At 40.6% G+C, this 27,681-nt stretch overlaps 1 protein-coding gene across 3 annotated transcripts in view; it reads left to right on the top strand.

The window, feature by feature from the left end:
• The first annotated feature begins 1,703 nt into the window (after nt 1-1,703).
• Nucleotides 1,704-27,681, top strand: part of MDGA2 (MAM domain containing glycosylphosphatidylinositol anchor 2) — a 786,794-nt gene continuing 760,816 nt past the window's right edge. For all 3 annotated transcript variants that reach the window (XR_013386160.1, XR_013386159.1, XM_077909189.1), the window contains exon 1: nt 1,704-1,997. Coding sequence is in view for 1 of the 3 variants with exons in the window: in XM_077909189.1 (XP_077765315.1) it covers nt 1,718-1,997 (280 nt within the window). In the remaining 2 variants the exon portion in view is untranslated. The remainder of the gene's footprint in view (nt 1,998-27,681) is intronic.

Below are 27,681 nucleotides of genomic sequence, written 5' to 3'. Positions count from 1 at the left end.
GCATATTAAATAAACTAAGCTCTGAACTCCCAGTGTTTCTCCCTAGGGAGGAGAGACACCTCATTGCCACGATGCCCACATTTCCATTTAAAGGGACGGAAACGGGAAAGCAAGCCAGCCCCTCGCAGGTGCCGTGGCCTGTTCCGCGCGCTAGTCGAGCAGCACGGGTCCCGGGAGACCCTGGGCGCGGGGAGCGTGGCGCTGTCATTACCCGGGCCTGGGGTGGCCGACGGCCTTCGGCGCGCGAGCGCACAGGCTCATCACCGGAGCGGGTCCGCCGCGCCGCGCCGCGCCGCTGCCAGCGCCGGGGAGGGCCCCCGCGGGGGAGGCTGGAGGCCGGGTGCCGCCGGCCTCGCGGGGCCTCTCGGCGCCGTCCGTACAGCTGAGCCCCTCGGCCGCCGCGAGCAGGCGGGGCGCGGGCGGAGCGGAGGCGGCCGACGAGGCGCGGAGGCAGGCGGCTGAGCCGCGCACCCGGCTTTGACGTCGCCCAGCTGCGGCTGGCAGCTCGCGCTCTCGGCACGTAGCGCACAACGTGACCACACACAGCCTCCCTCTCCGGCAGCCCGGCCGCCCGGCCGCCCGCTCTCCGCGTCGCCCTCCTCCTCCTCCTCCTCCTCCTCCTCCTCCGCGGCGCGCACCCCCGCGCACACCCAGGGATTCCGGCCGGCGTCGCCACCCGGGCGCTCGGCCGCCCGGCCCGGCACCGCTGCCGCAGCTGGGGCCCGAGCGGCGGCCACGCGGCCCGGCGTCCTCCTCCCGCGGCCGCTCCCGCGTCCACCTCCGGATGCCACCGCTACGTTAGCCCAGGCGGGGAACCCCGTCGGCGGCTCCCTCCTGCAAACTCGCGCCCGTCCCGACCGCCCCCGCCCCCCCCACCCCTCCACCTGGCGGGGGCGGCGCGGAAGCGAAGAGGACGCGCGCGGTGCGGGTGGGCACGCGTGGACGCGTGTGCGGATCCGGTCTCCGCTTGGCGTTCTCCCTCTCTTGCGAGCGGCGGTGCCTGGACTCTGCTCTCGGCTCCCGGAGTCGGTGCGGCCGCCCGGAGCCCCCCTCGGCCGGCGGGGCGCTAGAGGCTATTTTGGAGAACGGCGGCGGCGGCGGCGGCGGGTGCCGGGGAGAGCTCCAGACGCGCACTCCGCTCCTCGTCGCTCCCTCTCCTCCTCCCTTCCCGTCCTCCCCACCCCCGTCCCCAAGCCCCACTCCTCCTCTTCCTCCTCCTCCTCCTCTTCCTCCGCTCCCCGCTCGGCGATGCGAGCCTGTATCGTGTAACGGGATTGGCGTTGCAATGGCAACTGATGGAATGGGGGAAGGCAAGACAGCGGGGCTGGGGGCTCCGGGCTGCGGGCGGGCGGGCCGCTGCCGCCGCTTGACGCTGCTCCGGGGACCTTCGCGAGTTACTTTGTAAAGGCGAACCGAGGCGAGGAAGCCCCTGCTCGGTGCCCGGAGTCCGAGGCCACTTCCTGCTCCGCGGCTGCCCGCGTCAGGCTCGCAGCGCCCGCGCCCCGGCCCCCGGCCCCCGGCCCGCGCCCGCCGCCGCCGCTGCGGAGACTCGAGCCCGCTGCCCTCCAGAACACTTGGGCTCGCGGCCGCTCCCCATCACGCCCCCCCGCGCCTCCCCGGCGTCTGCCATCCCCCGGCGCCCGGTGTGAGTGCGGCGTGCGTGTGAGTGTGTGTCAGGGCATTGTGTGTGTGTGTGTGTGCGTGTGCGCGTGTGTGCATGAGTGCGGGGCGTGCGGGGCTCCCGCGCTCCGCTCACGGCCGCCGCCGGGGAAGGACGGACGGACGGCGCCTTCCGCCTCGGCGAGCGCTGCCCCGGCACCTCGGCTCGGCCCGGGCGCGAGTGGGGCGCGCTCGGCCGGCCGCCGGCCTCCGGAAGGTCCCGCTGCGTGCCCCCCGGGCTGGATATGTTCATGTTCACGTGAAGATGGATTTAGTGTACGGTCTCGTGTGGCTGCTGACAGTCCTCCTGGAGGGGATCTCCGGCCAAGGAGTCTACGGTGAGTGGAATCGCGACGCTATCGTGACCTTGTGCTTCTTAGGCGATCAGGCTGGCGAGCGAAAACGCACGACTCGCGCCGCGCCGCGCCGCGGCCCCTCCCGGCGTGCGGTCAGATCTGCACCCTTGGCGGGGTGCGGAGCGGCGGGGAGGCGGCGAGCGCGCTGCGGATTGGGCTGCGAGCCGCTCCCCCAGCGCCTCGGCTCGGGCCGGGACTTGGGGCGAGCCGGCCACGTTGCGCTCCTGCGAACGAGCGGCTGGCACCGGATCTATCCCCGCCGGGGGCCGGAGCTCAGCAGTCTTTGATTTAATAATGATTTGGCTCCTCGCGTCGCCGCCGAGTCGGTGCCGCGGTTTCCCCTGAAGGGAAGCCTCGAATGTGACCCCAGTGAGCTCCCCGTCCCTCTCCGTCTCCCGCCTGCTCGTCCTCTCCACCTTATCCTTTTCTTTTTCTTTTTTCTTTCTTTCTATTATTATTATTATTATTTATTATTATTATTATTTTTTTTTTTTGACGAATGCCTATATGACTTGATTTTCCGGCCCAGGAAGTGGGGTGACAGTTGAGTTGCGTTCTGCATCAGCGTTGCCATGAATACTGACTCGGGGAGGGGAAGACAGCGGGCTAGATTCTCGGTGCCAGACACAATTAAGGGACACGTTTGTGTGAATGGATGAGCAAATGCATGAATGAACGGATGGCCAAGTCCGCGCGTCTCGGCTCCGGGGCAGGACACCAGCTCGCTGCAACAGGAACACAGCCTCAGTTCTCTGGAAAAACCCAGATCTGGGCAGGTCAGGACCGAGAGAAGGGCGAGCTTGTTAATTGGGAGATTTTTAAGTCCTCAAGAGCAGATCCAGGTTCCTCTGCCTGTCAGCAGTTGGCACCCTTGGCTTTCAGGACTGAAAGATACACACACACACACACACACACACACAGGCTCTGGTTGAAATGTGCGCCTTTTCCTGGGTGGGACAAGCAGCCAGTGCCACAAAGGGAACATAACTTTTGTGATCTCAAAGGTATGGTAGCGAGGTTAGGAGAACGGCTCTTGAGGGTACAGCGGGCCGAGAATCTCCCACAGTTCCCCTAGGGTCTATGTGTGCTGGAAGTACAACCTACTGCCTTTAGTATCTATGGCTGCTGGGTTTGGACCCCAGCCCTGCAGTAGTGCTAGGTCAATGGCTCCCCCCCGGGGCAAAGGGCCTGAGCATTTGTGGAAATGTCAGAGCTTTCCCTGCAGACCCTAGAACTTACTGCAGAGAGGGTTGTGGGTGCAAGGGGACCTTGAATACTCAAACTCTGTGGGAGTGTGGAGTGTGTCCTGGGTAGGTTCTGGGAAAAAGATGTGGAAGATCTGACCAAACCTTCCCTGTCTCCACTGTGTTCTTCCTGGGCTGAGCCAGTCGGAGGGGGTGGTAGGGAGGGGGTCTGGAGCATTGGCGTTCTGGCCCCTCCAGCAGCGGTCCATCTGCCACTCCTCTTTCCTGTCTTCCTAGTTCCCTTTTTGGCATGGGCCAGGAAAATTTCACTTTCTCCCACTTACACACATCTCAATTTCCTGTCTCTACCCACCCCCTCTTTGCCAGATGAAAGAGAACTTGCTTGATGGTGGTAGTGGTGGTGGTGGTGTGATGTAGAAAAGAGTGTTGAGACTCCAGCAGATCTTACTGCATGGCTGACAGGGGGAGGTGGGGCATTGAGGAAGGAAGGAATTCATTTAGTGCTCTTTTGACTTCTGCTGGACTCCGGTGTCCCTGAGCATCTGAGAGTGGCTGAGAGTCTAGGGAAGGAGGAATGCTGGCTATAGAGCCTTCTCCAGGAGCTATTCCTTAAGCATGAGGCAGTCTGGATTCCTTTTATCCCATGTCTAAGTCTTTTCTTTCTCTTCCATTTGTTCAGGCCATCCCAGCTAAAAGGATTAAAACCCCTACAAACTGTGTGTATGTATTTGTGTGTGTGTGTGTGTGAGAGAGAGACAGAGAGAGAGAGAGAGAGAGAATGAGAAGTTAGAAAGATGGGGGTGGGCAGGACGTGCTAGAACTGTCTGGATTAGAAAAGCATGGTACCATTTTCCTGTCACTTTTTGTCATTCAGATTATTGTCCTGGCAAGTTTCCTGTTGGGCAGTGGAAAAGGTAAGACCTAGGAGTGGAGATAGGAAACAGTTGCATTGAAATAATGACCCTGTTGCTTAACAAAGGGGGATGTGATGAAAGTGATGGTCTTTTTTCCCTGTTTTCTTTTGATATTGATGTGATATTAGGCACCTGGCTTGGAATAGAATGGGCTTTGTGTGAAAAATAATCAACATCCCTAGTCGTTACAAATGTCACAGCTAGGAGGTGGGTGAAAGAACATATTTATGTATTACTTTTTAAATATGTCTTAGCACAAGTTAGATTCTCACAGTATGAACCCCTACCCTTCAGCATCAGCATGGCTTGTTAGAAATGCAAATTCTTAAGCCCCTCCCAGACTTTCTAAATTAGAAATTCTGAATGTGAGACCCGGAAGTCTGTGTTCATTACCTTAGGCGATGACTGTGATTCTTGCTGAAGTCTGAGAATCACCAATATGGACTTCAAATTTCATTGCTTTGACTTTGTAAATCATGAGCTTTCTTAGTCTAAAGTAGTTTGAATTTTGTTTGGGAAAGTGTTTATAGTGAAGAGAACAGTTTTTTAATTTAGGTATAAAATATTGATGAATTATGAAAAGGATGTAGACATAAGATTAGTGTAAGGTTATAGATGTGTTTTGGACATTTTACTTGAGCAATTATAATTAAAGCAGGGCAATTAAAAACAGAGACTTTAAAGACCTACATAGGAACTTGCTACCATAAAAATCTGTATCCCTTATCCCTTTGTCTGTATTTACAGATGTAAACTCATTCATGTTACACATAAAGTATTATTTCTTAATATTGTCTTCTAGTAGCCAAGTTAAAGGAGAAATAAAAATTATACATAAGCAAAGCAAAATTATTTCATTGTATCTTCAAATTAACGTCGTGATTTAGTAATTCAGTTTTTGTGTGTGTTTGTTTTTGCATTTAGGAACTGAGAATATTTGTTTTAGTACATGGGTTATAGTGTCTTGAGCTACTGTGAATCTTCTTTCTCTTGTGCTCGGTCAGCTTGGTACTACTATGTGCAGTACTTATGTGTAAAAGCTTGTGCTATAGACCTAGGAATTTACTGTCATTTATCTTGGAATATTTTCTTAGCAAACTAACTGCACAATAGCTAAGATTTGCACATGTGTGGCATTTGGATAATGCCACCAATAATTCTAAGGTCATTTAAAAAAGACATTCAAAAACTGACTTTTTTCCTATATATTATTAAAAACTCCATATCAGAGATGGCATTACAGTGATATAAATTGTTTGAAAACACTCTGAAAGGAAGATTGCAAAAAAAAAAAAAAAAGAATTCTTTATAATAGAGAAGCATCCAAAAACTTCATGTGGACTTCCTAAAACAACTGTTAACCGATTTGATGGGTTATAGTCATTTGGAGATATCTGTATTTGTATAGGTTTTAAAATCCATTTTCTTCAGTTATAGTTTTGACTTTCTTGAATTTTAGAAAGTTACTTGTATTCAACATTTTTTTTCCTGAAAATACTCTTGGAATTTTAGTGTCATGTTTTAACTTTGAAAACCAAAGTCATTAAATGAACAACAAAAGATATACATTTTTGGCATTATTTTGTTGGACCTCCATTGTATTAGGTTTAGGATAAGTGATTAAACATAGCCTCAAGGGTCATAATAAACCTCATCTATGTGTATAGTTAACTGTAATACCTAGAATCAAGTGATCCAAAACATTTTCCTAGTTTTGAAAATTTTCTTTGTAAGTTATTCTATAGTCATAAATTGGGCTATTTAACTATGTTTGCTTTTTTTTTTTTAAATATTTTATTTATTTCTTTAGCAGAGTTGGGAGAGGAGCAGAGAGACAGAGGGAGAGAGAATTTCATGCCAACTTCATACTGAACATGCAATAGGTTGTGAGGCTCGATCTCATGACCCTGAGATCCTGACCTGAGCCAAAATCAACAGTTGGATGCCTGACCTACTGAGCCACCCAGGCACTCCCTAACTGTATTTTCTAGAGGTCCTGTTGATAATGGCATCATATTGAGAATTGTATCTCCCATAAACTTCTGAGTTATTTTGCTAAAAAAAGAAAAAAAATGCTCCATTGCCACATACTGTATTTTTACTTCTGACCCATCATGCCCTTAATTTCCAAGGAGGCTCATAAAAGATTATAACTGCATTAGCACAAGACATATCTATAAATGAAAAAAAAAATTAAAGTCTAAGTCTGAATGATTTTTAATGGAAGCCAAATCAACCAATGACTAGGTATCCTGAAATGGTTAATGCACCCTCTCTATAAATAGCTCCCAGGATGTGCTGGAAGCAATAAATAGAGTGAGTTTATCAAACATATGTCTATGACAAACTAGCAAGTTATATTCAGTCAATTCCGGTAATATTAATTAATATCATGTAATTTAGGAATGACATCCCAGGCAGTAGCTATATAGAGAAGACTTGGTGGAATTGAGAATCAGGGAATAAGCCAGATAGATAGGAAGGATCTGGAAGGTATTGCAGACTGTCTGTAGGTTGAATCTGAACGGACAGATCAACCCAGAAGGATAAGGGTGCTCTGGAATGTCTGTTGACCATTACATCCAATCCCAGGATGTTGCTGTCCTCATGGCAAGGTTATCCCAAGTGCACTGAATTGTGATTTTTGCCCAGTTTGAATTTGGAGAGACCTGTTATCATATGCTGCTTTTGACTGATTTAGAGTTTCAGCCTATGGGAGGAGAGGGGGATATGACTTTAATAAATGTTATTGAAAAAATTGAATTGAAGCTGTACCACATATAGTCAGCTCTTTCTGTCTTTCCACTCCTCACCCCACTGTTCCTACATGCACCTGCACGTACACAGACTCATACTGTCACCACCTTGGCCACCATCACAAGGAAAAGTGGGATGTCTTTTTCATAAGGATTATTTTTGTCCAAAGTTGTCTCTGTTGGCCATGTTACTGAGAATTTGCATGGAAAATGGGCAGATGATTTTATATATGATATTACTTGCTCATGTCTTGTAAGTCCCTGGTAAAGTCCTTAAGTAGGCTATTAAGTATTTTAGATGGAGCAGGTTGTACATCAAGCCTAAGGAATAATTTTCTAGAAAATAAGTTGGAAAGGATACCAGGATTCAGGTAATTCAGAATCAGAAGTAAAAGTTTAGAGATGAAGTTCTGGTGAATAGATGTCACAAAATTGAATTGAAGGCACTTTTGATAATCTTGATTTCCTGGCCTAATTTTATTGTCTCTAGTTCTGACTCTTCATATTGATACTGTAGAATTACTTTTGTTTTTGTTTTATAAAGTGAACCACCTTCAGTCTTTTTTGAAAAGCAGGATACAAGCAAACTTTTCGAGAAAAAAAAATGCTCTGTATTATTTTAAACTGTACTGTTTTACTGTGGTTGTGGTAGGACTCACAGAGATGAGAGTTACCAGCATGAACCTTAGGAGTTTATGTCTTTTTAAGAGAGTGTTAGAAACTGTGGGCCTGGGTTGCCTTCCACTTGTAGAGGTGATTCGTCATTCACATCATCTGGCCTGGTCCTGGTGCTTTCGAAAGAGTCTTGAGAATTAGTTTTGCAGCTAAGGCTTGCAACCCAAAAAGGCAAAGGCAAAGAGCCAGATATACCCGCCTGGTCCTGGAACTGCTGCTCTTTGGCAGCTGCGGTAAACTAAGAGTATGTGCTATCAGCTCTGAGTTAAATTGGAGTGTGTCTTACTCTCCTTTTTGGTTATTTTGGAAAGACAAACAAAGTATTATATTGAGTGCAATTCACATATGAATAGGGTGAACATTTTCAGCTTCATTGTAATTGCCGTTAACTGAATAGTCGCACAAAATGAAATTTCATTTCTTTGTTTCAGTAACTGTCAGCGTAAATATGTAAATATACTGCTTATAGCAGACTGAAGAAATGATTGCATTCATAGAAAACTGTATCCTATTTTTATCTTCAAATCCAATTAATAAACTTTTAGGCCTATATAATCATAAAGTAGTAAATGAGAAGAGACTTTAAGATGTTGTTAAATCTTCCCACTAATTTAAGGTACAATATGGCGGTCAAATGGTGGTCCTATATAGTTGTTGAGATTTCTTTACAGAAAGAAATTTCACAACCTTTTTCCAGAATCCAGGCACATCCATTGGATGGATATTTTTTTCTCCAACTTATTAATAGAGTCCCTCATGCTCCCTTATTGGTGCTTGCACTTATCTTCCATTTTATACTAGTATAATTCCATTTCTTTCCTAACTATACCACCTTGCAACTGATCCCAGGTAAGATCTTCTTATAAAGGTTTCTTACTACTATTCAAAGATACTATGCCTTCTCTAATCTTTGTTTTAAAACACTTTATTTCCTTTTCTGTTGATACCATTGATTGAATTCAGTAAGAAGATGACTTGCATTTCGAAATCTAAATCATGTATTCCCTACAAGTTTATAATCACATAAAAGGATTTCAAATATTAGGAACATATTTTTGGTTTATTATACATTTACTATAAATATGTTAATTAAAGACATATTGGTAGGTAAGGAGCAAGGGTACTGAAAATTATGATATAATTATGATGTAACTGATATATCAGTTTCTTACTGTTCCCACTCAAAACTATACTAAAGATTACTGTGTGGTTGACAGATGGGGTCAAGCATGTATACATGTTACCATATCTACAAGTAGAATATTTTTTGTCTTGTTTTGGATGAGAATGGGAGGAATAAAAATAATTGAGTGATTCTGTGGAAAGGGAAACACATCTGTCTGAAAGAGGAAAAGTTGGTTCATAGCCAGGCCTCCCAGAGTCCTAAAGGACAGCACAATAGGCAGCTGAGATCTCAAAGAGGTAAGTAGAAAATAGGATGTCAGCTTGAAAATTCTGTTAGAAAAATGTATCTGCCCTTTAAACAAATCATTTTTTTCAAGATTTTATTAATTTATTCATGAGAGACCCAGAGAGAGAGGCAGAGACACAGGCAGAGGGAGAAGCAGGCTCCATGCACTGGGAGCCCGATGTGGGACTCGATCCTGGGACTCCAGGATCATGCGCTAGGCTGAAGGCAGTTGCTAAACCACTGAACCACCCAGGCGTCCCTGCAAATCATTTTTTTTTTTTCTACAGTAATCAGAACTTTGTTCATGTGTGTCAAACAGAAGAAGTAAAATGCTTGCTGTTTGACTGAAGGACATCTTCTGGGAGATTTTTCAAATCTGAAAGGAAAAGATGAGGAACTCTTAAATAGAGCCTGTGGTCCCTGTGGACCAGATTATCCTGCCTGCTAATTAATTGTATGACTAGGGTATATAAGGAGAGATAGGCACAGATGAAGGATCAGGGCATTCTATCGGTTGTTCTTAGTAGAACTGTGTACTGAGTCTTGTCTCAGGTAGATTTCCTCCTGAAGAGTAGGAGGCCCCTGTGAATATCCCAAGAAGAATAGAAAAATCTGAAGAAGATGTGCAACTTCTCAGAAACTATGGCCAGTGGGAATTCTGCACAGATTCTGGGCAGATGTAGGGTAAGTTCTGGTAATTCAGTCAACAAATTAAAGTATAACTGCTGTGGATGACACATGTTCAGCTGTGTAGTATGAGGGCTGTGAACTCAGAGTTTACAAGTTAAATGAGACAAAGCTAAATAGGAAAAAAAAAATGAAGTAAGACTGTGAGAATTTTATAAGTTTGTGCCTAAAAAAGAGAGAGCAATTAAAATTTGGAGGAAACCTGGAAAAGCCAATACATCATAAGTCGAGCCTTGAAAGTGGATTGGCATGATATAGGTAAAGAAGAAAGAAAGGACACTGCTACAACATGGATCCCAGGTGTAGGAATAGTGGTGTAGAAGAAAAAATAACTCTAGAATGCATATCTAAGAAAGCCTGAGCTATTTCTCCGAAGTACAACCCAACTAGAAAGATGTTATCTGTCAAAAGTCTGTAAGTCCTGGAAATAAATTTCATTGTGTGATACTCTAGAACTTGCTCAGTTATTTAGGTCCACCAAGATTTTGGGTTTGTTTAGTTTGAAGCCAACTGACTACTCATTAAAAGATAAGACAGTTGTGTTTAAAGTTCCTGGGGAATACTAAGTCCTCCCCAATTCTAGGCAACCATGGAAAGCTTTGAACCTACACAGCCCTTCCTCTTGGACTTAAAGTCAAAAGACTTTCAAAGCCTTTTTAGAGTGTCTACTACTTAGAAGCAGAGGACTATGCATCCAAAATGACTTGAAATAGGGACCCCTGGGTGGCTCAGCAGTGGAGCATCTGCCTTTGGCTCAGGGCATGATCCCAGGATCCAGGATTGAGTCCCACATTGCGCTCCCTGTGGGGAGCCTGTTTTCCTCCCTCTATGTCTCTGCCTGTCTCTCATGAATAAATAAATAAATCCTTAAAAAATGACTTGAAATATCATGTTGATTTTTATAAATGTATAGCCTGGTTGATGAATGCATTGCCCTTAGGAAAAGAGAGGTGTGTGCTTTCACTCTTGTTTTTTTTCATCATTTTGCAGAGCAGCATAATGTGGTTGAAAACTGTAAGGGAACTTGGGCTCACTTCTTGTTCAGCTATTGCTTTACTGGATGACCATGGACAAAAGTCTTAATCTCTCTATCCCTTAGTTCCTAGGGAAGGGAAGCTGAGCTGTTACATAAAAGAAAGCAAGAATAAAAATGTATGGTGGCTTTTTTATACCTGGGATAGAGGGAGAGTGCATGGAAAGTGATCCTCATCTTCTTTTTTAAAAATATTTTATTTATTTATTCATGAGAAACACACAGAGAGAGGCAGAGACATAGGCAGAGGGAGAAGCAGATTCCCTGTGGGGAGCCTGATGTGAGCTAGATCCCAGGCGCTCTGATCATGCCCTGAGCCAAAGGCAGACACTCAACTCCTGAGCTACCCAGGTTCCCTGTTCCCTATCTTCTTCTTAAGAAAGTATACTCAGGTGCTCTAGCAATTGGACCTCATAACAGGGTGGCCATTTGGTTCTTAGAACAGTGTAAGGGGCTAGAAAATAAGAGAGCAAGTAATTTTTTCTGGAAAAAAAATATTCCAGTGCATCAATCTAGTAGAAAATTAAGTGGTATATTTTAAAACAGTGTATCTAATATTAAGCTGTGCATGTAAATGCTACTTGATATTGCATCTCATATGCCATGTAGGGGTATTGCTCTTCAGGCTAACCTTCTTCCCAAGTCTGCATAACCCTGGAATTTCTTCTTCTCCTTCCTACTAGTGAGGGTGGCAGTGGGAAACTGCTATCCCTTCTCATGTAAGAGCTCCACTGAATATTAGTTTGACCTAAACTTTATGAGTTTATTTACATAATATGTGTTCAAATGTATATATAAATCTTTTTTTTATGTCAAGGAGCAAGCATATTTCTAATGTCCTGTCATTTTGAGTCTAATTGAAAATTAGCAGTTGATAAATGAAAACTATCCAAGTGGAAAAAAGTAGGAATTATTTGTAAAAATATAAATATTTGATAGTGTAGGGAAAATGAGAATAAATTATTAACTGAGGCTATCATACAATTATTGTGTGGCATCTAATTTTGATCCCAAAGTGACCAAAATTGCTGTTTCTCACCTACTCAATCATTAAAAAGTCTTCAGAATCAACTGAAAAGCTCGGGATCTTTTCAACATTAAACTATGACATATATAAATATATATATATGAAAACATTCATATATATATATAAAAACATTTTTCTACATAATGCATTTTAATTATACTTGGAAAACATTGTTTTTTGAGGGTGAAAGATAATTCACATCAGTAATCCCTATTCATATAACTAATTACATGGGAAAAATTAATTAGGCTAGTCATTTGAGTATAAGGATATTAGGTATTTCTTGGGAAAATCGGTCAGATATTTCTGTAACGAAACCAAAAGATCATATTTTCTCACGACTTTAAATAAACAACAAAATTATTAGTTTAGAATAATTTTCCCTCTTATGTGGAATGAACAATACTAACTTTGTGAAGGAAGGCACCATAAGTGTTTACATGCAGTAGGTTCAGTAATGTGCACAGATTTAACTGATGTGTAGTTCTGCATAGTTTTGGAGTTGTCAGTCTTTCCTCAGTATCTCAGAATTAGTGAAGTTATTGTCAACATGCAGTATAATTAATATTTTTATCCTGGTTCTGAACTTGCTCCTTGTTTTTCATGGTTATTCTACACTGTGCTGTGATTCTCCCCTTGTTCTTTTAGTCACTTCTATTTATCATTTGGTTCATCGTTCATACTGGACCATTCCACCTGTACCCTTTCCCTGTACAGAGCTGCTATATTAATTTTAAAGTTTTCAGTTTTATTTCACAATTAATCAAAGTGTCTTTGGCTAATTTTGTTCTCACTTTGTCATACATAGATTGATCTATGTATAATTGCATAAGGAGATGCAGCTCTCTTCCATTATGACCATTTCCTACAATATTGTAAGCTACATGATGACATCATCACTGTGAAAATTCGGGTTTAGAAACTTTCCATTCTTTATTTAAGACAAGAATATCTCCCAATGGGCTGCAGCCTTTTTACTCAGAGGCGACTTATTCTCTGATTATTTCCTGTGCTTCTCTACAAGCATCCCTCCTCTTGCAGCAGCTGGGATTGAAAGTGGCCTTCTTTCTGCTCACTGTGATTTCATAATTTTACTGTTGAACTCTATTCTAATTATATGTGATCTTGGTTAACATTTCTAAAAGCATTTAAGTTTTTAGTTTTCTGTCATCATTAAAAACTGGCTTATTAATGCCTCAATTCTTTAAGTTTACCTATGCAAAGAAGTACTTTGAAACCTTTATGCTTAACCACCAGTTTCAGAGAAAGGTTAAAAAGAGTTTTATCTATCAATCAATGTCTGTCTAGATATAAATAGTTATATAAACACTACAAATATATATTTATTTGTAGAGTATATATGTATGTGATCTAAAAATATATTCACATATATTAACTATATTTAAATATGTGTATATGTGTGAGTGTGTTTGTATATACACAGACTGGATGTCCTGGATTAGTAGTTACACTTTTGATTCAGCTGGGGTAATTGGATGGCTTTCCTGCTTCCCTCCAAAGGTGACTCTGATTCAGTATTGATAACAGGGCATGCAGTCTCTTACCTAACCAGGGTGCCTGGTGGTTCAGTCGGTTGAGCATCTGCCTTCAGCTCATGTCATGATCCCAAGGTCCTGGGTTAGAGCCCTGCGTCAGGCTCCCTGCTCAGTGGAGAGTCTGCTTTTCCCCCCGCCCTTCCCTCCTGCTTGTGATCTCTCTTTTTCATGGGCTTTTTCTCAAATAAAATCTTTAAAATAAATAAATATTCTTTTGTGATACTTTTATGTTCTTGTTGTTCACCAGTTTACAAGACTACCTCTAGGAACTTTATACAAGTTATATAAGAAGTTATACACTTCTCTTCACTCCTATTTTTTGCAATGGTTAGAAGAGAAATGTTTCTTAGCTACATTGCATGTGCAGCTTATTTTACTTGTGGTACAGTGATGAATACACTTGAAGCTCAGTGTCACTGGTATACTAAGAAGACCATCCCACTTGTTTGTTAGCCAAATTTTTATAGTAGGTCTTTTCCTCTTTTCTAGTGAGCTTTTAGAGCATCGGACATATCTATATTCAAATGAGGATGCTAAAATTCATGCATAAACTAAATTTAAGTAACTTGGATTATCTGCCTTCTTTTTCCATCTGTTATTGAGAAATAATAAAAAAGATATAGTAATTGTTTCATAAAATTATTGCTATTTATTAGGTGCCTACTATTGCTACACCTTGTACTAAGAGTTTTATATATATTGTGCTATGCTCTAATCCTTGAGATAAATGAGAAATTAACCATTGGTATAGTTACTGGTGGCTAAATTAGGAATCAGATATGAAGTATATGTAAAAATAAGTATTTGCATACATATGCGTATTATTAAAGTACATCACGTATCTGTGTGTTTATAACTTACTGTGATGAAAACATGCAGGTCAGGTCATGTTGTGCCATACATGAAACTTACCTCAGTGTATTTGGAATGCAAATTGGGTGGTAAATTCCAGCCTTTTGCCTGAGAAAAACATAGGTAGCTAATGTCAGCATTTTATATCATTCAGTTTTCTTAGAAAAGATAGGATTTATAAGTTGGGTTTTTTTTTTCCCCTTTCTCTTTAGAATCGAAATGCCCATACTGAGGGCTCTCTCTGGTATAATTTATTTTTGGACTGGTAGGATATTTTAAGTTTATTCATAATTAGTGACCTGTAAAAATGAAGACATGGTTCTGCTAGATATTCTGCAGAAGTAGTTCTTTTCTTCCATGTAAAATAGTAGGCATGTGCTTATAAAAAATAACCACTGTCAAGTGTACTACTTTATTTTCCCCCAGGCTGATTAACAATCACTGGCCTTGGTAAGATTGATAGTTAAATGTCATATTTGGCCTGATTTTGCCTTGAGTTCCCTCCGGGTATTGCTTGGGCATTTTTCGCGCAGAGTTAATTGAGGAGACTATATCAGCGGGTTCCTTTTCTTAAAAATCTTGTTGTGCTCAAGAGGACAGTTGATTGCAAGCTCTGTCCTTCTCTTAGCTGCCAGTGAGTTCCTCAAACCTCAAAGCTTACAAATTAGTGCAGTTTAGCGATTTGTTTTAGGCTTTTAGCTACAGCATTTGCTTCCATAAAAGCCATTTTTTTCCTACGCTTTTTGAATGCAGTGATTGTGTCATATAGTATAACCCTGTACCATTCTGGCTATTGTGTGATTGATACAGAAACTGCTTCGATAGGAAACCATTTCAAGAGAGAACAGGAAAGGTATTATATTCGGCTGTAGTGCCATGCATTTCTAAGCAGCTGATGTTTTCTTTAACTGATAACCACCCCCTAAATTTTCAGAGGCAATTGAGCCTTTAGAACTTTAACTCTTAATTCATTCTGGCTGCAAAGAGCAATGCTCTGAAGTTCATTATACATTCATATTTCATTAATTCATTAACTCATTCTGTAGTATGACTTGTTGTTGTATTTTCAAGTCAAACCTCTTAAAAAACATGCAGAAACATTAATTTAGTGAATTTTTCTCTAAACAGTGACTTCTTCATACCTGAGCCAAATACTTGAAACTCTTGAGATACGACTTTTTGCACACGGAGAATTGTGATAATATTGTCAACTAGAGCGGGCCATCATATGTAGTCTTTCTTTAAATTTTTTTAAAGTAAACTCTATCGACAATATAGGGTTTGAACTCAGCTCCAAGATCCAGAGTCACATGCTCTACCAACTGACCTAGCCAGACACCCCATGTGTTTTGTAATCTAAGAATCTCAAATTAAACTGCAAACCTTTGTAAAGGCATAGAGTCAAAGATGAGTCAAATCAAATTTTGAAAGAGTTTAATCATAGATTTTATATTTTACTAACTCAAACATTTAACACTATATTTGGGAGTATTTACAGAAGATAGTACATCCTATTTTTTGTCTTTCTCCACTTAAGATTTTTGTATTTTGTGATCCCTTAGATACATACTTTATTGTGGATGAAGGTGGATAGTGTCTTAATGATTAAGATATAAAATTATATATCGAACATTTAAGTGCATCTGTATGTTACAGTTTATCATTTATTTCAATATTATATAATATTAGCAATTAATAACCATTCAGTTGAATGTCTAAAGAAACAGGAATAGAGATTATTAAATAAAATAAAGGCTGAAATATCTTCTGATTCAGAAAATGTCATTTAAATATCTTTGTTGTGACAAAAGTTAAAGTCTAGATATTTTCAAAGATTATTCTAAGATTGCTTTAACAATATTTTCTGGTGGCTTAACTATTGACTGCTCTCATTCACTGTACGTAGCTGTCCTCTTCCCAACAATTTTGATGACATTGCAGAGGTTTTCTCATTAGTAATGAAAGATTCAGCATTTCTACATATGGGAAGTTATTGATAAAGCAAATAAATGAAAGCCATTAATGCAAACTTCCAACATACTACTGGATGCTGCTCTAGGGGATTATGTTTCAACTTGCATGTGGAGAAGCAAGTATTTTAGACTGGTCACAGTGTTGGCCTAGATATAGGCAGAATGCACTGGAATAGATTTACTGTCATTACAAGGGACAGTTGGGCCAAGGTCATGGGAACTAGTAGGATGGATCAAGGCAAAATGAGGTGTTTACATATTAGAGACTGGTTTCCCTAGGAAATGAACACTGAGAGGAAGACTTACGTGCAGATATTTCGAGTGTTCTTGGAATAACCCCTGTGAGATAGGGAGGGAGCCTAGATTGAGTAGGAGAAGTTGAACTGTGATTCAGTTGCAACATAGTCCTAAATTGAGCTAATGGGACTCTGAAGCTGAGATTGACCTTCACAGATGTCCCAGATAGAGGAAAGGCCCTTTGTACCCACTTTTCTACCAGTTGTTGGATGTATGCTGCCTCTGGGTGAGGTGCTCCTTTTGGCTGAAGGCAAATCCTGGGAGGAACTCAACTGTAAGCAATCAGCAGGTAACACTCTCAGAAGCTGGGAGAATGAATCTTTTCATGCATGTAGAAGGGATGCTGAATGATGCATCACATTTTCTAGATGTCATTCTTTATGGTGTTTGTATTTGGTTGCTTATGGGAGTTCATTGCGTTGGGAAACTGGTCCTCTAGAAGCAAGTTTTTTTTTCTTAAGGAAACAGAAGAAAGAAGTTAGTGGAATGAATTTCAGCCGTTGCTGCTGTGCCAGATCTCAGAACCACTCCTGATGTTCATCACCCCTTTTTCTACCACCTCTTCTAGAACTCCCTCTACCCACAGCTAGCAACTCTGAAGTGACCAGGAAGGACCTGGGATCCTGGTCACGATGCCCATCTTGGGCTACTTCTACAGATAATGCATTAGTCATTTTGCTTTCAGAATCAGTAGGGGAGCATAAACAAATATTTAGGCGTGTTCCTGTGTACCAGCTATCATCCCCCCTGCCCCGTTGTGTTACAGCAGTTTTGCCTTTTCTTAATAGTCGGGGTTAATTATCTCTGTGTGAAAGGTGTCTCTTTTCTTGGCATATTTGTCTTTAGCCCATAGTGGCTAGGTGGCAGTAGTCACAGGAGTTCAGAGCTCTTGCTGTTGTCCCTGGGGGAAATGTTCCCTCTTTGGGAAACAGGGGGGAATTTAGAATTATGGGTATGGAAAGCACAGGTACCCCATGTAGGTTACTAGGAATGAAGTTAAATGAGGCTCTTGGATTTGTGTATTCTACTTACTAGGGATGCAGCTCCACATAATGCTCATTAATTTAGGGTTGTACCATATACTGGGCGAATGGTGCCCAGTCCACCCAGGGCATTGTCTTCAAGCTGCTATATCAGCTGCTCCTTCATAAGGCTGTTATATTATTCTTTCAGGCCAACAGCTTTTGAGTGGCACATGATGTAATATAGCCAGTGGCTTTTATGATCATATATTCATTGCTGCACATTTTTATCCTCTTCAGTGGATCCCTTTGTTCAGTGCAGTTTTATTAGGGCTCCTGTTTGGGTTGATCACGTATCCAGAAAGATCTTGGATTGAGGTGCTTGTAGAGACCCTTGAGGCAGTAGAGATAAACCCATACCCAGAATATGTGTCAATTCTAATCAGGATGACTCTGCTCCTTAATATATTAATGGCATCCAATGTAGTCAGTTACCACCAAATGGCTGGTGATTTTCCTTGAGGAATGGTGTATATTAGAGTCTGTCTTACTGCTTAGTTGGATACTTAGCAGTAGTTATAGCTAGGAGCTTATGTTGCACGGTATGTGCCTGTTGCCCATACTTTTCTCTATGGCTGCTTCCTTCTTGCACCTATTGAACCAACACTGTGGTGACTGATGGCAAGCTGACTAATTTCAGCTGGTCAAGTCATTCTGTCTATTAGGCTGTTTATTGCTTTACCCTAATTACAATTGCTCTGTAAAAAGCCATCCTAACTTAGTGGTATAAAACAGCTATTTCGGTATATTCATGGATTGTGTGGGCCAGGAATTCATACAAAGGACAGTCAGAATGGTTTATCTTCTCCCCATAGTTCTTGGGCTCTTACCTGGGAAGACTTGAAAGCAGAGAAAGTCTCCATCTGGAGACTGGAACCATTTGGAGACTTCATTCATGTGCGAGGTAGTTGGTTCTGGCTGGCAGCTGGGCCTCCCAGCTGGGTTGGCAAATTGGAATGTGTATAATTGACCTCTCCATATAAGCTCTCTCATAGTTTGAGTTTCATCACAAGAATGATGGCTGAATTTTAAGAGCATGTATCCCAGGAAGTTAGAAGTGGTCTTTTGATTTTATTTGAGATGTCACATGCATCAGTTCCATGGTATTCACTGTTTAAGGCAGAGACAAAGGTCCACCGAGATCGAAAGGAGGGGACTGTAGATCCTACTACTTGATGGGAATAGTGGCATGTTCTCATTGGAACATTAGAGGGATTAGAGAAACTGTTATAGGCTTGATCTTGTATGATTTAACTGACAAAATAGCTTATAATAGACATTTTTGATTCTAAGGTCTCTTAAAAGCCTATGTTCAGGCATTCTGCCTAAATAAGGCCTAGGGGTACATCATAAAGTAATTTTCAAATGATTTATAATTCTCTATTGCAAACGGCATAGGCTTGCTCAAAAACCTTAGGTGTCTATGTTGTGATTCTCTTTCTGGGTCTTGCCATGAACTCTACATGGTAACTTCTCCCATCAAAAATACTTCTAATATCATGGAGTTTATGGGGTCTTATGGCCCAAGCTTCAGGATGTCTTCAGTGCAACGTATATCTCCTGTAAAGTCTTTGATTTGCCTAGACCGTATTCCTCACCCAATTGTGGTTAGCATCCTTCTGTGGCATATGGTAAGTGGGTGAGAGTAGTATTTCTGGCATGGGATATGTCCCTCCTGAATCAAAAGAGTCCTGTTAGATATTTTGCTTCCTTCTTATTGATGAGCAATGTGAGATGCAATAATTTGTTCTTTGGAAGAGCTGTCCTTGCATTACTGAGGCTTAGATCCATAAAACTTTCACTGATAAGGTGTTTGTTTTCTATCCTCAGGTTGCATGTGTCTTACGAAAACCTGTAAGATACTTGCCACTTTTTGCTTATCTGGCCCCCTAAATAGGATTTTATTGAAAAAATGGATTACTGTAATATTTTACACCATGTTCAGTAAGTTCAAATACTTCCAGAATATATTATGGCAGAGGATGAAAAACTTATAGTTTGAGTCAGCATGATAGTTCACTGCTGTTTGCCCTATACTGGTTCTGGTTATCTGTTTGATAGAGATGAACAAAAATGCATTTGCTAGATCAAGTTGCCAAGTACCATAAAGTGGTATCAGTCTGCTTTAGGAACAATACCACAACTAGCCAAGCACTTACAATTGGGGCTTATGCTTGGTTGAATTTTTGGTGGTCCACTCTCATCTTCCAGGAACAATCTGGTGGTTGTATTGACCAGACTAGTAATTGAAATTAGGACATAATGCTTCCTTTTAGGGTTTTAAGAGTGGTAATACTATCTTCTATTCCTCCCAATAAATAATATATTTGTGATTTGCTATCTTGATATAGGGTGGGGATAATAGGCATTTTAGAGAACCCTCTCACCCTGGCTGCCAGTCTGCTGCTCTTATGACTAATGGTGCCAATATTGCTTCTGATGCTTAAGTGCTTCAAACTGACCCATGTTATTTAGAGACCCTGTTGATCCTGCTGCCATGAGGATATCCAGTTCCTTTTTTTAAAAAAAGATTTTATTTATTTATTCATGAGGGAGACAGAGAGAGAGAGAGAGGGGCAGAGACATAGGCAGAGGGAGAAGCAGGCCCCATGCAGGAAGCTCCGTGTGGAACTTGATCCTGGGACCCTGGGATCACTCCCTAAGGCAAAGGCAGACGCTCAACCACTGAGCCACCCAGGTGTCCCAAGAGTATCCAGTTCTGTATGATACTTACTGGTGGTCATCACCTCAGCAAAGTGGAGACCCCCCTCACTAGTCTCTTACTAGTCAGCTGGTGAGTTGTCTGGCTTTAAGTAGAATATGTACTCAAACTTCACCACTTTCTCTTGATCTTTTAAAAATAGTCTTTCTTAGTCACTCTATGATAATAACAAATTGGTTGGTTTGTCCCATTTATAGAAATAAAACAATAATAAATATAAAAGTAATAAACTAATACTTTAAAGTATTAAAGTAATAAAACAATAATCATACCCCCTTTGCCCTCCTCAAATAGCCAGAAGTCTTGGTAAAGTTTTAAAATGTTTCATAGCCTTACACTATATTTCTACATCTGACCAATCATACTTTTGATTTCCAAGGGGGTTGTTGTGGACCAAATCATGTCCCCTCATTTCTTATGTGGAAGCCCTAACCCTCAATGTGACTGTATCTGGACATAAAGCCATTAAGGAAATAAAGTTAAATGAGGTCGTAAGGGTGGGACTCTCATCCAACTTGGGCTGGTGCCCTTATAGGAAGAGGAAAGACACCAGGAAAGTGTTCACACAGAGATGAGGATACAGCAAGAAGTGGCCATGTGCAGGCTAAGAACAGAGGCCTCTGGAGAAGCCAACCCTTCCAACACCCTAATCTTGGATTTCCAGCCTCCAGAACTCTGAGAAAATAACTTTATAGGTCACCCAGTCTGTGGTATTTTGTTATGGTAACTCTTGCTAATACAGGGGGTCAGTAAAAGAAAGTGACTACAATTGCATAAAGCCATCCCCCTTATTAGGACTAAAACACACTCTGTCTTATGATCCCATTATACCATTGCCTGGATTTCTGTTTCACCACTTTCTGGATTTCGGTGACAGTGTCACTTGCAAGCCAAATTTGCAAGACTTTCCTACCAGTATCAATGCACCGTTTCCTGGGGTCCTCACAAGGATGTTAATAAATCCTTTATCCTGAGAGGATTCTCCCATATAAAAAAACTCTCCTTTATCCACCTTTTTATGCTTTCCCATCTTAATCCAGCATCCTCAGGATCCATTTTTGTACATATGCTCCCAACTCCTGCTACATTATGGGCTACATTCATTTCCTTCAGAGCATATGTCTTTTTTTCCCCCCCTTGGCAGCATTAACATGCCTCCATGGCTGGGCTGTGCAGTGTTTGAACCCTGGTTATTGGATTGGACACCAGTAGGGGATTTAGGAGTAGATGCTAAGGGAGAAAAGAGTTGTATCGCTAGGCAGAAGTCTCAATCAATGAACTCTCAGTTTTCCAACTTTATGTTCCATTCTCTGTTGCCAGCATCTTCACACTCAGTCCCAAAGTTACTCTACTGACTTCAAGGGAAGTGTTCCCTAGATCCTGGAGCTCTTGTTGGGCATTGCTTGTTTATTCCTTTGCAGGCTTAGCATGTCCCCAGCTAGGTGTGAGTGACTCCTAGGTTTTGGCCTGTTAGGCAGGAGAGGACATGGTGGCAAATCCTGAGTAGAGCTTGTGTTCTTTTGCAGAGAATTGTCATCTGAATTGTCTTTGAAGAGGTACCAGGAAGCACTAGCCTTGGAGAGGAGGGAGTGTACCACTTCTGTAGGCACATAGAGTCTAGGGGAGCCTGATAATAAGATTGTTGGGTGTATCAAACCCAATGTTCATTTCCCGAATTTCCAGGGCTCCATATTTTCCCAGTTAAGCCCTTTATTTTGGTGTAGCAGGCTTTTCAGATGAATTCAATTGTATCCAGAACTCCTAACCTTATAATTAAGTTCTGGACATGATCCTCAGGATTTTTTTTACTCTCTGTAGGAAATGAGATTGTTTTCATTTACTGACAATCATTAAACTGATGATTGTATTAGTTTTCTATTGCTGTTGTAATAACCAGGAACTTAGTACTTCAAAGCAATACAATTTTTCTTATAGATCTGTAGGTCAGAAGTCTGATATGGGTCTCACTGGCCTAAAATCAACGGGTCACTATCATTGATTCTAGAGGCTTTGATTGATTCTAGAGGCTTTAGGGGAGATTCTACTTCCTTGTCCTTCCCACCTTCTAGAGGCTTTAGGGGAGATTCTACTTCCTTGTCCTTCCCACCTTCTGGAGGCTTTAGGGGAGATTCTACTTCCTTGTCCTTCCCACCTTCTAGAGGCTGCCCTTATATCTTGGCTCATGGCTCATTTTTTTTTTTTTTCATTTCTAAAGCTAGTACTGTTGCACCTCTCTGTTCCTTTCTTCCATAGTCACATCACCCTTTGATTACATTGGTCCAACCCTGATAATCCAGGATATTCTGTTTTAAGGTCAGCTAATTAGCAACCTTAATTACACCTGCAACCTTAATTTCCTTTTGTCATGCAACCTGATATAGTCATAGTTTCTGGGAATTATCAAGTGGACGTCTTTGGGGAGAGACAGTTTTCTGCCAAACACAGTAAAAAAAAAAAAAAAATAAAGTCAGCTTCCCAGTGTCTTTCTCAAATGCATTGGTAGTCTTGAGAAATAATCATCTAATTCTGAACTCCCTGATAATTAACTACTTACCCTAACCTCTCAAGTACCTAAGACATTATACACCTTCCTCTGGTATATCATTTCAGTTCAGCTAGGTAAGACATAGATAAAATTTCGTGGAACTCAGGCAATCTCCATTGTAGATCTCAGCAAATCTCAGCAAAAGGCTATTGCTTCCACAGTGTTCACCTTTGTAAACAAATTTATTTTTTTGGGAAGTTAACTATTATCTTGTTTATATTTTTTGTGCTCTATAGAAAATGATTTTTTTTTTACTCTAAAGAACCTTAATTGTGGCAACTTCAGTTCTTATGGTAAGAATTTCTTTTTGTCCATTTAAGATTTTTACTGAATAATAAGAATCTGCCAGTATAGCACTCATTACCACCTGTAGCTCCATGAATTGGTTGTTAGAAGTTAGGGAGATGAAAATGGAGAGAAGATAGTCTGTCAGATAATACCTGTTTCTTCTCAGCCTAAATCTGGCTCAGACTTTCAGCTACTCTCTCTATGGTGTAGTGATATGTTGGCCACATGTGCCAACTCCTTAGGGATTTTTAAGATCCTTATTTCTGAGTTTGAGTCATAGTCCTTATTAATTTTAACTTTATTGAAAAAGTTAAAAGTGATATATTTTCTTTCCACTATCAATTAACAATTTCTGGAGGCGTGTATGTGTGTGTGTGTATTATGTGTGTGTATTATGTATGTGTGTGTGTATTATGAGAAAGATATTTGCATTTTTAAAAGTTATTTAAAAATTCCAAGATATTGTTTTCTTACCCAACCTCCATTTTTCTGGCTTGCTAGTATTTGACAGGACTTGTTTTCCCTCAAGAAATAATCATATGAATTTGAAACGATTTTAATGCCATCTTTACAAGCTTTACACTTACAAATCAGAGTTTAATTCTGTTTAAGAACATGTAAATATTATAAATGTTGAAGAAATTAATATGTGAAGATAAAGGAAAATCACTCAGTGAATTTCCCACCATTGGAGGTAGTCTTCTTTATATATAATTTAAGAACATTTATGTGTCATCTGATACTTTTATTGGTTGTTATGTATATATAATGAAAGTTCAGGTTTCTCTGTGAATAATTTATTATGTCTAATAGAACTTTTGATCTCAGGAATAATAGATGAGAAGAATATCAGCCATATTTAAGTTTTCTGTAAATAACTTTCCTTATTCCAAAGGAATTTGAGATGTCCTAATAGTACTTTATAGGAAAGGGAAATAATACTACTAACAAGAAATTCTTTCGTAGATAATGCTTCTCTGTATCTTTAGCTAGTTCTTCCTCTTCTTAATTGCAAGATATTGCTGATTCTCAGAGTTCTGTCCTTGTCCTCTTTTTCCTCCTCACTCTGTACCCTGTTGCCTTAGGCATTTTAAATACCATCTCTGTCTGATGACTTTCAGACTTGCACTCCATATCAGATCTTTGTTCTGGGCTCCAGACCAATATAGGTAATTGCCTTATTCACATTTCCACTTAGGTTGCTTAAAGGCATCAAAATTAATATGTCAAAAGTTGGACTCTTGATCTTTGCCTAAATCTTTTTCTTCAGCCTTCCTCTTCTCATTAAAGGTCACCTGTGTCTATACAGTTGTTCGTATTATCTACCTGGAAGTCATGCTTTTGACCTGGCTTCTCCTTTATGCCCTATAACTAGTCAGTCACCTTTGTTGTGGATCAGGCCTGCAAAACAGGTCCCAACTCTATCACTGTCACCACCCTGATCCATGCCATTTTTATATTTTGTCTCTGTAGATGCAGTGGTTTCTTAACTGATGTCTCCCAACCTCTGGACAACCTCCTGCCTATTCCATACACCTCCATACGGACATCACATCCATACATAAAGCCTGTATGATTTTTGAAAACATAAGTCAGATTATATCATTTCTCTACTTTAAAAACCATTCTACAGTTTTTCATTCTTCTGAAGATAAATTTGAAACTCTACTCTCATCCTTACACATTTAAGATGTGCCTACCTCTAGCCTCATCTTGAATTGCTTTCTTTCTCTATGAACTGTGCTGGAGACAGAATTGTTTTTATTTCATCCTGTAAAATAATTAACTCTTTCCTGCTTTACAGTCATTGTACATGCTTATCTCTTGCTCTTACATTTTCTCTCCTGTATTAGTCAGGGTTCTTCAGAGAAGCAGTCCCAAGAGAATGTCTGCATCAATATCTGTATCTGTATCTATATATCTGTATCTTTATCTATATTTTAAGAGATTATTATAAAAAGTTGGTTCATTTGATTATGGAGACTGACAGATCCTAAGATCTGCAGTTGGTAAGCTGGAGACTAAGAGAGCAGATGGTATACTTCAAGTCCAAAGGCCAGTAGCCTTGAGACCCAGAAACAACCAGTATTTCAGTTTGTATCTGACGGCAGGAAAAAAAAAAAATGAAACTGATGTCCTCAAGGACAGTCGGACAGAAGGATTTCCCTCTTGTTTGGGGGAAAGTTAGCCCTTTTTTAATTTTTATGTGAAACTTTCAACTGATTGGATATGGCCCACCAATATTAGAGAGAACTCTCTGCTTTACTCATTTTATGAACTTAAATGTTAATATCACAGAAACACCCAACAGTGTTTTACCAAATAATTGGCCACCCAGTCAAGTTTACATATAGAATTAATCACATTTTCTTCCCCCCTCCCAGTCCTCTCTGCTTAATTCATTCTGATTTTTCAATTCTCAGTGTAAAAAGAGAGCAGCCTTCCATGACCATCTACTTGACTAAATTTAAGTCCACTGTTAAGCCTCTCATAGCTTTGTATATTTTATCTCTGAGTGCTTTTCATGGTTCATTTTCCTGTATTTATTTGTGAAATAATTTGTTTGATACGTATCTTCCCCACTAAATTGGGTGACCCAGAAGGATGGAGACTGCTCTGACTTATTCACCATTTATGCTACATAGAGCACTTTGTAGTTTGCCTGACACAACAGTTATTTTATTGGGGCTAGAGAATGAATGGATAGATATGAATGAATTCTAAATTTGTCATAGACATGGTCATCAAACAAACAGGAGGATAACAAACAGTAGGAAAGTTTTTCCTAGGTCAATGATTTTCTCCCTTATTCCTTAAGAACAAATTACCACATAGGTCTTTTAGTGAAAATTTAAAGTTACTCTGAATAACTAGGACTATAGTAATAATGATTAAGTCATCCAATGAATATACAAACATTTTGTAGAATTAACTTTAGAAATTTTCTAATGTATTAATATGTCTAAGGAATTAAGTGATCTAGATATAAAACATGAGGTTGGAAGACCTAGATAAATCATCTCTGTTAACATAGTGGCTCTAGAAATGACAACTGTTATTGGTATATTTTTAGGTAAAATACAGTATCTTTCCTCCATGTCTGTTTGCATTCTAAAGAAAATTTGCCTAAGATGGTTTATTAAAGGAATATTGAGCACACATTAAAAAAACAGAACATTAGGAAGCCTAATTTATGGAAACTTCATTTGGGTTGAAATACACTTTCCTAAATGTGTTCTGTGGAGATCACTCTGAATTTTATTTATCCAGTCTTATTCTGTCTGGAAAAGCTTCCACTTTCCAATCCTGGTCCCATCTACCATTGATCGTTCTCTGACTACACTATCCCACTTAGATCCCATCCTTTGAGCTTTTCTTGCATTTGTTTTTCAGTGCCTTATGGTTTAGCACTTAATTGTTCTCTATTTTTGGTTACAGTTGTTCACTGAGTAAATCATTACTAGACATAGTATGTTGCTTTCTAGACATTCAGGAAAACGTTCTAAGACTAATAAGAATGATATTTGTCCTCTAAGAACACATACTCATATAGAAGAGGCAAAGAAGTTTATAATCATGCCCATAATAGTACCAATTATTGCAAATGAACTATGTGGTAGAAACTTTATTTTGTAACTTCTCAGAATACTTCTTTAATAGTATCCCAGAATTCAGAGGAAGAAGCTGAGTCTCAGACAGATTGTATAGTTTGTGAAAAGTTGTGCAGCTAATAAGTGCCAAAGCCCAGATTAGAAGCTGAAATGTCTAACTCTACAATCTGTATTCATATCTCTTTAACGGTGTGAAATAGCACATCATGACATAGGCAGAGAATCAGAGGATTCACATAAAACATAGTTGGAAATTGTGTTATGTGAGTGGGTATTTGAGGACACAATCTGACATGGTAGTCATAGCATATTGTTTTCTAGGCTTTTAAAAATGTGTCTATATTAATCATGTGATTACTTGAAAGAGTTGAAGAAAAAATAAAAGGATGACAAGGTTGCTGCAATGCATACAGCTGATTCTCTGTTTCATTATATTCCAAGTTTAATGTTCCAGAATTTTTAAAACTGCTTTAAAATATGTATTCACAACATGTAGATATTAAATTTCTATGTTATTTTATATTAATAGAAAAGAGGCAAGCCACCATATCACACCAATATTTTTCTACACATAGGATGGTATAATTAAGTGTCAAAATGGGTATATGGCTACCTTTGTCCACAAAAGGTGATCATTTGGTCTGCAGAGTTTATAAAAGATTAAAGTTTGTTACTCAAGTTCAGTTTTACTCATACAAAATGAGATATCTTATGATATCCAGTCCCTAAGTCAAATGGTAAAGTGGAATTGAAATAAATTGTGATTTTTTTAACCTTATTAGCTTGTATCCAGTGTTATTACATACTATTATAGGGAAAAGCCATCCCAAAGATGACATTACAAAGATGCATGCAGTGCAATAAAACAAAGAATTCCATGAAAAAGGCCACATGTTACTATTGATCATCTAATATAATGCACTGAAATTAATAAGAAACCTTTGAGACAAATTTCATCAGGTGAGGCTTTAAATTACATATGCAGACTCAAAAGACACTTAAACAATTAAAAATAGACTTTTAAATCTTCCTGGTTTATGAGTGGCATGCGTTTTGCCAAATGGATGTGACATTTATATATTCTTTTGAGAT

Source organism: Canis aureus, chromosome 9, assembly GCF_053574225.1.
Source record: "Canis aureus isolate CA01 chromosome 9, VMU_Caureus_v.1.0, whole genome shotgun sequence".
NCBI classification, from domain to species: domain Eukaryota; kingdom Metazoa; phylum Chordata; class Mammalia; order Carnivora; family Canidae; genus Canis; species Canis aureus.
This window is presented reverse-complemented; position numbering and strand designations above follow the sequence as displayed.